The sequence below is a fragment of the Eucalyptus grandis genome, chromosome 8 (assembly GCF_016545825.1).
Source record: "Eucalyptus grandis isolate ANBG69807.140 chromosome 8, ASM1654582v1, whole genome shotgun sequence".
Classification (NCBI taxonomy): Eukaryota; Viridiplantae; Streptophyta; class Magnoliopsida; order Myrtales; family Myrtaceae; genus Eucalyptus; species Eucalyptus grandis.
In genome coordinates this window covers 53,122,593-53,137,666 of record NC_052619.1, presented here as the reverse complement: position 1 = coordinate 53,137,666, position 15,074 = coordinate 53,122,593, and the positions used below count along the sequence as shown (strand labels likewise).

The 15,074-nt window shown below is 42.1% G+C and overlaps 3 protein-coding genes, 1 long non-coding RNA gene and 1 pseudogene across 5 annotated transcripts; 3 read left to right on the top strand and 2 right to left on the bottom strand.

The window, feature by feature from the left end:
• Window positions 1–1,389: 1,389 nt before the first annotated feature.
• Window positions 1,390–2,215, bottom strand: LOC120287717 (annotated as a pseudogene).
• An 892-nt stretch (window positions 2,216–3,107) lies between these two features.
• On the top strand, window positions 3,108–5,374 carry LOC104415039 (CASP-like protein 1). The gene is made up of 3 exons (XM_010026266.3): window positions 3,108–3,420; window positions 4,586–4,712; window positions 4,932–5,374. Exons 1-3 carry the CDS (start codon window positions 3,158–3,160, stop codon window positions 5,166–5,168), a joined length of 627 nt encoding a protein of 208 aa, XP_010024568.2. The 5' UTR covers window positions 3,108–3,157; the 3' UTR covers window positions 5,169–5,374.
• A 296-nt stretch (window positions 5,375–5,670) lies between these two features.
• On the top strand, window positions 5,671–6,172 carry LOC120287718. Its single transcript, XR_005545980.1, has 2 exons — window positions 5,671–5,825; window positions 5,953–6,172. It is a non-coding gene; the product is annotated as an uncharacterized LOC120287718 (long non-coding RNA).
• Window positions 6,164–8,503, bottom strand: LOC104415041 (divinyl chlorophyllide a 8-vinyl-reductase, chloroplastic). 2 transcript variants are annotated; one of them, XM_018861814.2, is made up of 2 exons: window positions 6,920–8,503; window positions 6,164–6,326 (listed from the first exon to the last, which is right to left on the bottom strand). In XM_018861814.2, exon 1 carries the CDS (start codon window positions 8,308–8,310, stop codon window positions 7,048–7,050), a length of 1,263 nt encoding a protein of 420 aa, XP_018717359.2. In that variant the 5' UTR covers window positions 8,311–8,503; the 3' UTR covers window positions 6,164–6,326; window positions 6,920–7,047. The 2 variants fall into 2 exon arrangements, with proteins under 2 accessions (XP_018717359.2, XP_039156930.1); XM_039300996.1 differs by having other exon boundaries at window positions 6,164–6,323.
• Window positions 8,504–9,542: 1,039 nt separating this feature from the next.
• On the top strand, window positions 9,543–11,785 carry LOC104415038. Its single transcript, XM_010026264.3, has 4 exons — window positions 9,543–9,818; window positions 9,946–10,104; window positions 10,275–10,523; window positions 11,265–11,785. The coding sequence occupies exons 1-4, from the start codon at window positions 9,747–9,749 to the stop codon at window positions 11,538–11,540; spliced, it is 756 nt and encodes a 251-aa protein (XP_010024566.2). The 5' UTR covers window positions 9,543–9,746; the 3' UTR covers window positions 11,541–11,785.
• Window positions 11,786–15,074: the final 3,289 nt, after the last annotated feature.

Sequence of the window (15,074 nt, the reverse complement as noted above, 5' to 3'; positions counted from 1 at the left end):
GAATTAACCAGGACCAAAGTGATTGGTTTTTATAGGCCCTATACAAAGCACGGAGTAGCGAAGAAAATAGGTCAACCGATTTGACCAAGAACCATCGTTCTTTGACTCTTTATGTCCAAGAAGAATTATATTTAATGACAAGAAATTTTTTTCATGGAGAAGATACTGGCCAAAGCTATGCCATTGATTCAGCAAGAAGTGGGCATTACAAAGCTATGCCAATAATTCAGCAGGAAGTGGGTATTACAAACTCCTCTTCCACAGAAGGTCCTTGTTCCGAAATAACAAGAATGGCATTTACATGACACAAAGCTAAACAAGGAGAAACCCATTGGAAAGGTATCCTCATTCAAGTCTATTGAGTCTCAGCACCTAGATATTGGCTTGCAGCCAAATCATCCTCTTTTAGCTTTTTTAAACATTTTTTTCCCAGCATGCCACCTTCCAAATTCCCTGTTTCAACTCAGGTTGGCGTATTGACCATATCTAGCAAAACAATACTTCACAATCCTGCAAAAATTTCAAAATGAAATGATCAACCCACACAAGCAACAAGAGTACGCTTTCGGACTTGTCACGGCGTCATATTCACATATTCCAGTTCTGACCTAACTCCTATGCCCAGGAACTGCCGTTGTAAATGGTCTCAATGAATTTCTAAAATCTAGAACATGTTATAAATCTTTTCATTCAGGCCTAAATTCAATATATGACATGTAGCAAGAACATCAACTTTTTAGCTAGCAGCATCAAGATGTGTATCAGACTTCCACAAGTACCTTGATGCTCACTGTGTGACTTTCTGCAAAGATCTTGGGTTGCCTAGAAGTGTCTACTGCAAATAAAATGTCAGAATGAGCTATTCGCTGAACATGCCAGGGTCACAACATGAACACAAAATAACAAGGAAATAAAAGAGAACCATCCATACAAAAAGTTCTTTTCCAAAGACGACAGCATTATGAAACCCTGACCTCCTCTCGGTTTAGCAAGGCATTTCTTTTTTCTCATGTTTCCTTTTTTTCTAATGCATCTAAGATCAATCTCAAAACTGTTGAAATTGTTCCTCCAGGACCACGTTAAAAGTAACTTCAGGAATTGCAACTATCCAAACAGAACACGACAAGAATACAGAAGGCCTCAACAATTCAACAGGCAAGGATTCATGAAGCAATCATAATTAGTCAAGGGCGTTTGATATTCTGATTCCTTACTCAAATAAGTTTTCTACTGCCAGCATATGTTTCTGCCATTGGACCATATCTTTGATGCAACTTATTACTCTTCAAATCATTTCTAACATTTAATCTATAATTCCTCGCAATGTGGTGAATACCGTGCATGATACATCAATAACTTCAAAGTTATGAATAACAGAATGTGTGAATTGTCAGTAAGAATCAACTATTACATACATATCTTACTCAGATTTTACAGATGCTCAACCAGTTTCCAGGCAAGGATCCGCAGCTTTAGGTGAGAATGTAATACAAAACTGAAGCTGCCAAACCCATTTATTGGTAATTGAACCCATTTCCTCTACAGCACCAATCGTTCAAAAATTTGTCTGCTCCCCCAATTCTTGACCTGCCATTCCTTCCCGAAGAACCTGCTCAAAGAACTCTTCCAAAGTGTCCTTCCCATAGCTGGGCGTTTTATCAGAACTGTACTCTCCTGTCTCGGGATCCAGAATTAACATACTCTTCGCAGCATAGTACCGTCCAATCTTCCCAAACTCGGCTGCATCTTCCAATCCTGGAAAAATCTTAACCAAGAAATCCAGGATGCCAATCGCAAAGTCCATAATCTCGATCGGCACTTTCAAGAACTTGGGCTCCTTCCCCAAAAGTCTAAACAAAATCTCCCCTTGCTCGAGAGGCGTCACAGCCTTCCCTGGCCCACCAATTGGCAAAACCTGGTTTATCTTGTCTTCATTCGAAACACAGCCTGCAATAAAAGAAGCTAAATCCGGCTCACTAATTGGCTTACAAGCGCACAACTTTCCGTCTCCAAACATGACATAAGGCTTCCCATCCTTCACCAACTCAACCTAAAACTCAAGAAGGTGCTTTTGCACGCAAATAGCATAAAGCAACACGAAATGCGCAGCCCCGAATTTCCTGCCGGCAAGAAGGCTATTTCTCGTGGCCTCATAATCAATCTTCCAAGAATCCTTCACTCCGCCATTCCGGCTAGCGAGGCAAGATGGGACCATATGTAATACCTAGGGGTGGCAAAATGGGATCATGACCCACTTTTTGACTCATTTAATATTAATGGATTGCATGTGGATTATAAAGATATAAAAGCCTAGTTAAAATGAGTCCAAAAAGTTCTAAGCTGAGTTATATGGTCGAAAATGGGTCAGAACGTCTGATCCATTTTCAATATTAAGTGAACAACCTAACAAAAAACTTCCTCAATGAATACAATAAATCTATTACTTTTCAATTTCCTTTTCTTTTTTTTTTAATTCCCTTTCTTTCTTTTTCTTTTTCTTTTTCTTCTTCATTGGCCAATTGAAGGCTACCGTGGCCAACGACCAGCTACAGGCGAGCTCGAACCTTGCCATAAGTCGGTGAGGCCTGAGCTCACCAAATTCTGATGAGGTCGAGCCTCATCAGTGAGCTCAAGCCTTGTCGGTCTATGGCAAGGCCGAGCTTACCTGACATCAACGAGCTCGAGCCCCGCCTAACCTGACTCACCCATTTGACGGTCCTAGTAATACCCTTCTATTTGGTTGATGACAATATCCTCTAGTCATCATGTGTACTAAATCCTGAATTCGCGCTGGTTTAATGCTCGGACTAGATATTTAGGAATCCCAACTTCATCTCAAGTAGTTCGTAAGCACACCGTTGAAATTGACCATCGTTATTGCGCGTGTCCACAGTTCTTTGGTCTTCTCATTTGTCCGGGTCGACCCTTCCAACTCAGTGATAGATGCAAGAATATGTAACCATCCAATCTGGCTTTTGCGTACCTGGTACTCCAACCAATCAAAATCATTCAAATTTCACATCCTTATTTAACCCAAAAACAGATAAATTAAAATATAAAAGAATCGAGTCGTTGCCACTTCTACATGTATATATAGACCAAGCGTCTATTGCGGCCATAACCACAGACTCAAGCCCAGCTTACACCTAGAGCAACCATGTCAACCCAAGAGAAAGTAGCCGATCCTGAGGCGGCGAAGCCAGCTGAGGCGCCACCGCCAAAAGTGGAGGCCCCGCCTCCGCCTGCAGGTCCTCCACACGTGGCAAGATTGCTCACGGCTCTTCGAGGGTTGCTGTTTGCTTTGACGCTGATCGCGCTCTTGGTCATGGTCTTTAGCAAGCAAACGAGAGAAGATCCTTTTCCAGGACCATTCTCAGGGGCACTTGCGGAGGCTAAGTTCGATAACTACCCTGCTTTCATGTAAGTCGCTAGTTACTCATAAGGTTCCATGCATTTCTTACTGTTTTTGAGTAAGGGATTTGAAAAATATAAAGACTCTAGACCTGCCCAGCTTCCCTTGCTTCCTAGCTCTACTTCTCACTCCTTTTGCTAGCTACTTCTTCCTTGCCTGATTAAGAAGATGCCGAACACCGATTGCTACGCTCCTCGAGAGCGTGGCCGAACTAATCCCTTCCTTCGACGTTAGGGTTGTAGTTCATTTCGATCATACCTCTCTCCGTCTTGCTCGCAGAAGTTGGTTTATACCCATCAAGAAGTTAACTCTTTCTTTCCCCTTTTGAAGCTAGTTTTGCCATACTGAATAGTCTCTATCAGAGAGATGTTTAAACCACCCGTAGATATCATCATGCGTTATTTTCTTACGCGCGTGTGCTTAAGTTCTTGGTTCTGTTTCCTTTTCAGTGAAATAGTGTCCCGCACAAGTGAAGTTCTTGAAGAACATCTTTCTGCAACTTTTGCAGGAAAAACAAGGATATTTTACGTCAAACGAACTATTATTAGTCCTGATTATACGCCTGGGAAATGCCGTAAACGTGCCAGAGAATCCAAATAATTGAAATTCAACTGTCCAGAAAAATAAAACCAGAAATTTTTTGATTGCCAAGACTTTAATAACATGTCCATCGATTGGCTCGACGTGGCTTACTAATCCGGGGTGTCTTGTAAGAACAAAGAACATGAGCTGCGACAATAAATATCAATGCAGTAGACAAAATGTCAAGGTCTATGCACGTGACGAGTTGTTCGTATGTAATTTTGACCATTTGTTTTATGTCCTCTGGAAGACTGTCGCCCCATAACGAACAAAAATGAAGACGAGAGATTAAATCAACGACCAAATCAATCACTTTCCACACATTTATGAAGTGAGCGGTCCTCCTTAGAAACCTAATAACTTACTTTTATTTCGATGTAATTGATAAAATCAATAGTACTATGCACTCGCAACTGCGTGGAAGTTATCTCGGATAGCATAGCGCGACAAGTAACTGAACCCTTCCCTACCTGGAACCCATGCAAGAACCGATCTTGTTTGGATGACAGTTTATTCGCTGTAATTTTTAAATAACAATCAAGCTTTCCAAGAATAATTTCACCTTTTTTACAGTAGTTAATTTCTGTGCAGATACTTTGTAGTGGCTTTCTCAGTGGCTTGCCTCTACAGCATCATCACGGCACTCGCGTCCATCTCGGTCGTCTTGAAGCCGGCCTTCTCAGCCAGCTTCCTCCTCTTCTTTGTGGTCTGGGATGTGGTGAGCTCTCAAGCACCAAACTTTAGCACTCTATTTTTTATTTTTATTTTCACTTTTGGTAAATGAACAAACTTTTGTTCGAGTATCTCCTTTAAAACCGTGACAAGTAAAGGAATGGACCGTGCTTTTCTAGCAGCCCAAGAGCACGAATGTCTCATAATTCATGAGCAAGCTCAGTGTGGCACTGAGATTGATCAAACTGGGTTGTGAAATGCCCAGGTGATGCTGGGATTAGTGGCCTCAGCAACGGGGACAGCAGGAGGGGTTGCATACATATGGCTGAAGGGGAACCGCCAGGGGAACAGCCATGAGAGATGGGACGAGTTTTGCAATGTCTATGACAAGTTTTGTCAGCACCTTGAGACCTCCATTGCAGTCTCGATCCTGGCTGCTTTGGTTCTCATCCTCCTCATCATCCTCTCCATCCTCTCTCTGCAAAAGAAGATCCCACAGTAGAAATCTCACACTTTTGAGTGTGACATTGGCCTCGCCGTTCATGTTCCCCCTGTGAAAATGTTGTCCATGTTTTGTACCTCAAGTACAGGTAGATAGATCATAGATGTGTTCTGCTCGTGAATAAAAAAAAGGGGGCATCTGTCCTCTGTATTTTCACTGCATACGTCTTGTTCTGGCATTTATAGTGATGTACCATCTTTTTCTTACAGCGGGCCCATCAGATATTGTTCCCCACTCGTCAAGGGTTCTAACATTCTATCTACATTTGAGTTCGTCTCAAATTTCACAAGACGAGTGGTTCATGAAGAGGAGAACATTTTGCTGGGCGCCATACATCAAAATATGTGAAAAACAGGAATTAACCAGGACCAAAGTGATTGGTTTTTAGAGGCCCTATACAAAGCATGAAGTAGCAAAGAAACGCAAAATAGGTTGACCGATTGGACCAAGAACCATCACTCTTTGACTCTTTATGTCCAAGAAGAATTATATTTAATGACGAATTTTTTTTGAGGAGAAGATACTGGCCAAAGCAATGCCATTGATTCAGCAAGAAGTGGGCATTACAAACTCCTTCCACAGAAGGTCCTTGTTCTGATATAACACGAATGGCATTTACATGACACAAAGCTAAACAAGGAGAAACCCAATGAAGAGGTATGCTCATTCAAGTCTATCGATTCTTAGCACCTAGATATTGGCTTGCAGCCAAATCATCCTCTTTTAGCTCTTTCAACCATTTTTTCCCAGCATGCCACCTTCCAAATTTCCTGTTTTGACTCAGGTTGGCATATAGACCATATCTAACGAAAAGATACTTCACAATCCTGGGAAAATTTCAAAATGAAATGACCAACCGACGCAAGCAACAAGAGTATGCTTTGGGACTTGTTATGGTGTCATATTCGCATATTCCAGTTCTGACCTAACTCCTATGCCCAGGAACGGGAACTGCAGGTGTAAATGGTCTCAAAGAATTCCTAAAATCTAGAACATGTTGAAAATTCTTTCATTCAGGCCTAAATTCAATATATGACATGTAGCAAGAACACCAAGTTTTTAGCTAGCAGCATCAAGATGTGTATCAGACTTCCACAAGTACCTTGATGCTCACTGAGAGACTTTCTGCAAAGATTTTGGGTTGCCTAGAAGTGTCTACTGCAAATAAAATGTCAGAATGAGCTATTCGCTGAACATGCCAGGGTCACAACATGAACACAAAATAAAAAGAAATAAAAAAGAACCATCCGTACAAAAAGTTCTTCGCCAAAGACAGCCATATTACAAAACCCCAACCTCCTCTTGCTTTAGCAAGGCATTTCTTTTTTCTCATGTTTCCATTTTTTCTAATGCATCTAAGATCAATCTCAAAACTGTTCAAATTGTTCCTCCAGGACCACATTAAAAGTAACTTCAAGAATTGCAACTATCCAAACGGATCACGACTAGAATACAGAAGGCCTCAACAATTCAACAGGCAAGTATTCACAAAGCAGTAATAATTAGTCAAGGGCATTTGATATTCTGATTTTTTTACTTAAATGAGTTTTCCACTGCCAGCATATGTTTCTGCCATCGGACCATATCTTTGATGCAACTTATTACTCTTCGAATCATTTCTAACATCTAATCCATAGTTTTATGCAATGTGGTGAATACCATGCACGAGACATCAATAACTTCAAAGTTATGAATAACAGAATGTGTGCATTGGCAGTAAGAATCAATCGTTACATACATATCTTACTCACAGATTATACAGGTGCTTGATCAGTTTCCGGGTAAGGATCCGCAACTTAGGTGAGATAATGTTACAAAACTGAAGCTGCCTAACCCAATTATTGGTAATTGAACCCATTTCCTTCACAGCACCAATCGTTCAAAAAATTGTCTGTTCCCCCAATTCTTGACCTGCCATTCCTTCCCGTAGAACCTTCTCAAAGAACTCTTCCAATGTGTCCTTCCCATAGCTAGGCGTTTTATCAGAACTGTACTCCCCTGTCTCGGGATCCAGAATCAACATACTCTCCGCAGCATAGTACCGTCCAATCTTCCCAAACTCGGCTGCATCTTCCAATCCTGGAAAAATCTTAACCAAGAAATCCAGGACACCAATCGCAAAGTCCATAATCTCGATCGGCACTTTCAAGAACTTGGGCTCCTTCCCCAAAAGTCTAAACAAAATCTCCCCTTGCTCAAGAGGCGTCAAAGCCTTCCCTGGCCCACCAATTGGCAAAACCCGGTTTACCTTTTCTTCACTCAACACACAGTCCGCAATGAAAGAAGCTAAATCTGGCTCGCTCATTGGCTTACAAGCGCACAACTTTCCATCTCCAAACATGACATAAGGCTTCCCATCCTTCACCAACTCAACCTGACCCCCCAAGCTCTTGAAAAATGCTGTAGGTCTCACAATGCTATATGAGAACTTACCGTCCTCTTCGGCTGCTTTCATCAATTCAGCCTCAAACTTCAGCTTCGCCCGCTGAAACTCAAGAAGGGGCTTTTGCACGCAAATAGCAGAAAGCAACACGAAATGCGCAGCCCCAAATTTCCTGCCAGCAAGAAGGCTATTTCTCGTGGCCTCATAATCAATCTTCCAAGAATCCTTCACTCCGCCATTCCGGCTAGCGAGGCAAGATACCACGACATCAATACCGCATCCCAACCCCTCCACAGACTTCTCCAAGGTCTCCAAGTCCGTCACATCCGAAAAGCACACATTAGCCCCTCTCAACTCGTTCAGCGTCTCTTCCTTACTGTTCCTACCCCTGATCCCACTTCTCTCCCTAGCAACGGCTATGACATTGAACCCTCTCTTCACCAACTCTCTCACCACGAATTTCCCAATATACCCAGTTGACCCCACCACCAAAACGTTAATATCCTTGGGGGCTTTGTCCCTAAAAGAAGAGGGTGCCGTCGCTGTTTCAGCCGCTGATGCTGCCGAAGCAGCAACTGGGTCGAGTCTTTCTCGGCTGAACTTGAAGAAGGAAGGCGAGTTCACACGCGAGACCGAACGGGCGTGCGTGCTCGAGCTCACCTGAATCGGGCTGATGAATTGAGAAGAGAAACGCGCTCTCAGGGCTTCATACCTCGTGGGTTGAATACTGAACGCACTGGACGACAGGGAAAGTGACATTTTCCTTTCTTGGAGCTCCAAGAAGTCTCAGTTGAAGCACGGGTCGAGCTTCACCGACGCATTCCTGGAAAGGGATGACTGCCCTTGAGGTCGAGATGGTGTTTCACGGCCGTTGGGAATCTTGGGTTCAGGAAATCGAGACGAAATCTAGACGATAGGTGGAGAAGCAACGACGAGAGCAGCAAGAATCATCGGATGTGGGATGATGACGAGTCAGCAGAGTTTCTGAAGTTTGTAAATTGCAATCCGGCCCTCCTGAGCCTTCCGAATTATCGCTTTGCCCACCAAACACTTCGGCCTTTCACTATCCAAGGACATTAGTCGAGCCGGAAATCCAAAATAGAGCCCTGAACCGGCTGGGACCGGCCCGGGGGCCCGGTCTATACAATTACAGGTCGTTTTCGAAGAGGACCGGTTCGCTATTTCAAAAGCTGAAAACCGATAAGGTAAAGCCCATCTGTCGTCGAATTCGGGCTCGTTTGATTCTACTCAAGAAGTGACCTTAATCGTACTTATTCATGGCTGAAGCCGACCTCGGAGACGAGGGCTTCTAGTGGTTGGGAAAACGGTTCGAGAGATCAATAGGCTCACGACTTCAACGCGAGAGTTCTTGGTCTTGTTATTTCATTTGGTTTTGTAAGTCCAAGCCATGAACCATGTTTAAATTTACGAAGGTTTTCGGATAAAACGAGAAGAAAAATTTGGAACCGACCCGAAAGCTAGTCGGGTTGGGCGAATCATCTCAAATTTAAATCTCTAATTCTAATATGAGCTCTAGGGGTGTGAACGGTTTGATTTGATTTCAATTTTTAGGAAATCCGAATCGAGCCGAACTGAATCGATAGAGATGCGAATTTTATCCATCAATTTGGTTTTTCAATTTTTCGGTTTTCTTTATTTTTGTGTTATTTAATAAAATTGAACTGAATAAAAGATGAGAAAGAAAAGAGATTTTAAGTTGGAAATTTAATTTGTGTTTATGATTTCAGTTAGTTTAGGTTAATCGAATCGAAAAAAAGAATGATTGTTTTTCAGTTATACAAATAATCGAAAATATATGAGATTTCAATTCGGTTTCAGTTTCGATTTTTCCGTTTAGTTTTGACACCATTTACGGGCCGAGCCAGGCCTCGTGTCGAAGGCCTATGATTCGACACCCGACCCGGCCTATCACACGCGTCGGCTCGGGCGACTTCCTCCATCTCCGCCATCCGCGTGGAAGCAAGCTTGAGTGCTGACGCCATTGAAGGAAAGCTTCAAAAGCTTCCCCATTTCATCTGCCGGAAGCAAGCTCTCTCTCTTCTCCTCACGTGCAACTCCACCATCGTCATCACCACAGCATCATAGTATTCACGTTTCTCACGCTTGCTCGCTCCGTTCGGTTCGCTCTCTCTCTCTCTCTCCCCCCGCTCCGGCGGGCGAAGCCGGAAGTGGAAATGGAGCAGCCGGGAAGCATCCAAGCCTCCCTGCCAGAAGATATCGCCCTCAAAATCGCGTCTTGCCTCCAGGTCCCGGAGCAATTCATTGCCGACTCATCTCTTTTTATGCCTCTTACATCGTCGCACCGATCAAGAGAACTCGATTGTTTGATTGTTGATCCTTTCGCGTATTTGGGTCTTTGGGTTTGATCGTCAGGTGGGCGATTTGTGCGCTCTGGGAAGTTGCAGCCGATTCTGGAGGGACTTGTGCGGGTCGGATTTCCTGTGGGAGCCTCTGGCGCGACGGAGATGGCCTTCTCTGGATTCGTGGACTGAATCTTCATCGGCTGATCATGGCGACTCTTCCTCTTTCAAGGTAATCTTCTCTTTCAACATCGGGTCTCGGGTTTTGGGTTTGGGTTCGTGTTAATCTTTTGATGATGAAAATTGCTTATTTTGATGATTGCGCAATTGTCGGCGAGGAGGGAGAAATTCTGATCATGGTAGTTTTGGGTACTTTGTTGGTGATTGGAATTTTGAAAGTAGGGATGGAGGGACTTTTACGTGAATTGGCATGCCGAGATGGCCGAGCGAGCTGCGTTGGTTGTTCAGCACGTCGAGCAATGTCTGTTTTCTGATTCGCTAGAGATCAGGGACTACCTGAAAGCGATCGAGCACTTGAGCTCTATGCGGCTCGGATTCGAGGACGTCGAAATGTTTCTGTTCAGGCCGGAAGTGAATGTGCTGCTGAACTTGGTCGGCTTACATTACTGCATGCACTGGCTCGAAGTGCCGGTAAGCAACTGTTTACTTTGGGGCGCCGAGGAAAGACGCACGTGACTGCCAAATGGGCATCTTGCTTTCAATTACTGTCATTGAGCAGACTATGATGTTTTGGCTTTGCTGGATATGCGGTGTGTAGAACTTTTGAATGGTGCTAAAATGTCCAGAAACAAAAGCAGGAATTTGTGTTTGTCATGGCTGTAGCATTTTTCTTCTCCTCTTACATTGAGGGGAAAGATCTCTTCAGCAAGTCATCTCATCTGTTGGGAAAATGAAAGATTGTGTACATGGTATAAACCTTTCCTCGCAAAAATTGTGCATCACTCTATGTGAAAACTTGCTTTTTGAAGATTGTATTTGGGTCAGTCTCAAATTTCGTCAATCTCGAAGTTGATATTTACAGCTTGATTGTTCATCTGGCCTCTTATTTAGCTACATACTGCTGAAAAGAAGAATGGCAAATGAAAAATTTAAATTTGCATACTATATGTAATGCCCTGCCTTTGAATATGAGATACTTGATTTTGATTTGTGGAATCGCACCATGCAGATGAACAGGTATGGGCTAAGCATAATGGGATTCTCTGCTAATACGCCTGTTGATTTCTGTTCTGTTAAGGGTAGAGGTCTCATTCTGGCTTGTCAGTTAGGAATATCACTCTATCATTATCCAATGCATTGAAACATGTCACAGAGACTCCGGAGATTGGTTGGAGTTTACTCCATGGTAAAATAATCATAGAAATTTTGCAGGCTAAGCATGTCATGGAAGCGCTTCAGAATAGCAAGATCTCACAACGTCAAGTGAGTGTCAAATGGTGGAAGCTCGGCAGATTATTCTATGGCTTCCGAATGCGAGACGAGTCTCATTCTCGTTCAGTTTCCCTGCAAGATCTAGCATTGCCTCAGGAAAATGAGGTCCTCAGCGTGCTTCATCGAGGTGCCATTCATGAGGTCCTTCGCGTCCAAATTTCCGTATTCCATTCTACTAGCACTTCCTGGTCTTTCCCGGAGCGCGCAAGTCTGTGATCAACGATGATTGATATAGACATCTGGTTGTACCACAGAAGTATGATCATGGTATGTACTGGTGTCTAAGAAGATTGGGGTTTGTGCATGTTAGTGTGCATACCTGTATGTTGTGTTTGTAAAGGATGTTGTAAATCCTCGCCACCATATCAATAAATTCTGAAGATACTGGATAACCATGGAGTTGTTTGGTTTATCAAATGTTCAAGGAGTCGTTCAATTTGGCAATTGTTCAAGTTGGGACATTCATCGAGTTCACTTTCTCTACATGTTGATGTCCTTTAAAATTTTCTATTGTGACGTGGTGATTCGAACATCTGGTAAGATCTAGAAAGGCAATGCAGGTCTTCGGCATCTCTTCATTGCACCGTACACCTTTTACCGTGATGTGATACTGTGTTTCAGTTGCGGAACCATCGAAAAAGTCTATCCTGTGTTTTCTGGAATTCCACTATTTGTACTTAGCCTTCACCGAGCTTATTTGATTCCAGTCTCGAGAACATGTTTGGATTAGATTCGTAATTTTCCTACGTTAGCTTTCGTGGAAAATCAAATCACGAGTTACGGAGCTGGGTCGATTGGACCTATAGACGGCAAAGAATGACCGAAAACATGGAGACATTTTTATGCATTCATTCTCTTTCGGAATGCATTCTCCCTTTGTGTTTGCTCCTCAGCGTCTCACATGCTTGATGAAACTACTGGGACAGGAGAATTACAAAGCGCAGGCAGATATCATTGCAATGCATCTAAAGACTTTCTGGATCACTGAATCTAGTGTCGGTCAAATCTAAAACAGGGGCTCACCAGATTCAACAGTTGACATGCGGACGGAATTCATGCATTGGTCACACGCAATAATGGCTTGTGCAAGTGTAACCCGATCCAATGATGGGTTTGTGGAATAAGAAAGAATTAAGCATTGATCTGAATGCAATTAAGTTCTGCTCATTGGCGGCTAACCCTCGGGTGCTAGTGCTGTAGAGAGTAATTATGGCTCAAATCGAACATTCCATAGTGGATCGCTAGTGCTGTAGAAAGTAATTATGACTCAAATCGAACATTCCGTAATGGGTGAGAAATCTTTATGATGATGCTCGAAAATGGTCATTAGCATTAATGTCTCTTCTCACCTTTGTGCTTATAAAAGAATGATGCCATCGATTTCAAGTCTCATTATCCTGAATTTATTTTTCTTTTTCATGAGAAAAGAGATGGGCAAAAAATAAATTCTTACCCTCATCAGATTTAAGCAACTACACGCCTCCAACTCTTTGAAAAGCTTTGTGCAGATTTGAGTCACCTTGCTCTTGAATGCAAAGAGTTAAAGACCTCAAGCTTAAGAATGCATTCGAAGCTGGAAGTTTAAGAATGGACCGAAGATAATGAAGACAAAACAAGCCAGTCGAAGGCCAACCAAGCTAGAATATTTCCTCAATAGCCGACAGAGAGAGCCAAGGGACAAGCGAAACGTCTGCAGAGGGACAGAAGAAAAACTTCCAAAGAACAGATGGCTTTCACAATCTCTGTCACCATACCTTGGCTACTAGAAGAAGACGGCAATGATCTCTAAGGACCGACACAGGCCAAAGACAGAAGCGAGAGAGAAACTGCGGTCGAACTGTCGTCAGCGGCTGCGATAGGCACGAACGGCCCGTCTCCTGCGACTGATCATGAAAGAAGCCATCAACAGCAGAGCAACAGTCATTGCCATAACGAATGCCTTCCAATCGACACTAGCATCTTTATCGAACTTGATGATCAATTTCCCCATCAACAACTTGAGATCAGTCTCCCTTTCACCTCTTCAACTTTCTGGAATTTCGTGGGTGTATGAGAGGATTAGGTAGTGAAGGAATCAACACATCTTGAATACGTACAAATAATCATCATCACAACTTGATGTGTTAATTTAATTAGTCATATTATAAGGGAGGCTAATTTAATTATTAAGTATAGACGACCACAGTTGACCTAGAATTGAATGGAAATTCCATTAGTCCTAGCAAAGTTTGACAGAATTACCAAAAAATTCTTAAATTTATCATGCTTATGCCAATTTAGTAATAAACGTTTCAATTTGGCCAATTTAGTCATAAACCTATATCAATCTAGTCATCAACCTTTCAATTATGTCAATTTAATCATAAACTTATTGACGATTTGCCAATTTAATCATAAACATTTTGGCAATTCATCAATCTAATTATTTTGACCAATTTGGGCTACAAATCGCTAACACAGCGGTGTAGTGACCATCGAACATCTCATGTGGCATGACCGGTCACATGTGGCATGATAAATGCTAACGTGGATAATTTTTAAAGTTTTTAAACAATAATCAAAAAAAATTCTTCCTTTCTTTTTCTCTTTTTCCTAACCCTAGGTCGCATTCCTTGTCAACCACAAGAGGGAGTCGGCCTTGGCCCAAATCCAACAAGGGTTGCAACACCCTCCCCAACCAATAGGTGAGGGTCGATGCCCTGGCTAGCCTAGGGTTAGGAAAAAAAAAAGAGAAGAAAAAAAGGAAATAATAATAATAATAAACAAAAAAAATTAATTTTAAAGAATTACCCACATCAATGTCAATCAAGTCACATATGATGACCAACATTGATTAAACTATCAGTGATTTTCTACCAAAATCGATTACAAGAACTAAATTGACAAATTATTAAAAGGTTTAAAACTAAATTGGTCACATTGAAATTTTAAAACTAAAATGGTACAATTTGCAATAGATATAAGACTTTTGTGTTAATTTCCCCCAAGATATGCTTAGCTTTGAGGGCCAAAATTCTTCTGATTTGAGCACAAGCTGGTTCTTCCATTTGATCTTTGGTTAATTATAATTCTTAGTGTTAATTGGTGGTGGTTGTTGTTGGGTGTGGTCTGTTTTTTTCTTTGTATGGGTATGTTTTGTTAGGGTAGCTCTTGCTTTTGATTGGTGGTGGTTGTTGTTAGGTGGGTCTCTTTTCCTTTTATGAGTACGTTATGTCAGGTTAGCTCTTGCCTTTGATCGTTCTTTCAATTAGAGAAAGGCCAGGCCTTGCCCCTTCAGTGAAGGGGCAAGACTTTCCATACTGACCATTGCAAAAGAAGTGAACAGATTTGGGAAATTCATGGGAAGATTGCTTATGGTTTCCAACAAATTTCGTAAGCGAACCCGAAAGAAAAGAAGGGAAAGGGAAGCTTGAAGGAAATGCGCAGTTTGATCTGTTAAGATTGACTTTGTTTATTAGGCTAATTTTGATTTTAGATTTGAGTCACCTTGCTCTTGAATGCAAAAAGTTAAGACCCCAAGCTTAAGAATGCATCTGAAGCTGGTAAATAAGAATGAACCGAAGATAATGAAGGCAAACTTAATACCAAAAAACCAAAAAAATACAAACAACAACAAATTGATTGTTTCCACATTGAAAGGTAACCAGCCAGGATGTTTCGTCATTAGTCAATAGAGAGAGTGACAAACGAAATGTCTGCTGAGAGAAAGAAGGAACTTCCAAAGAACAAACAGATTTCACAATCTCTGTC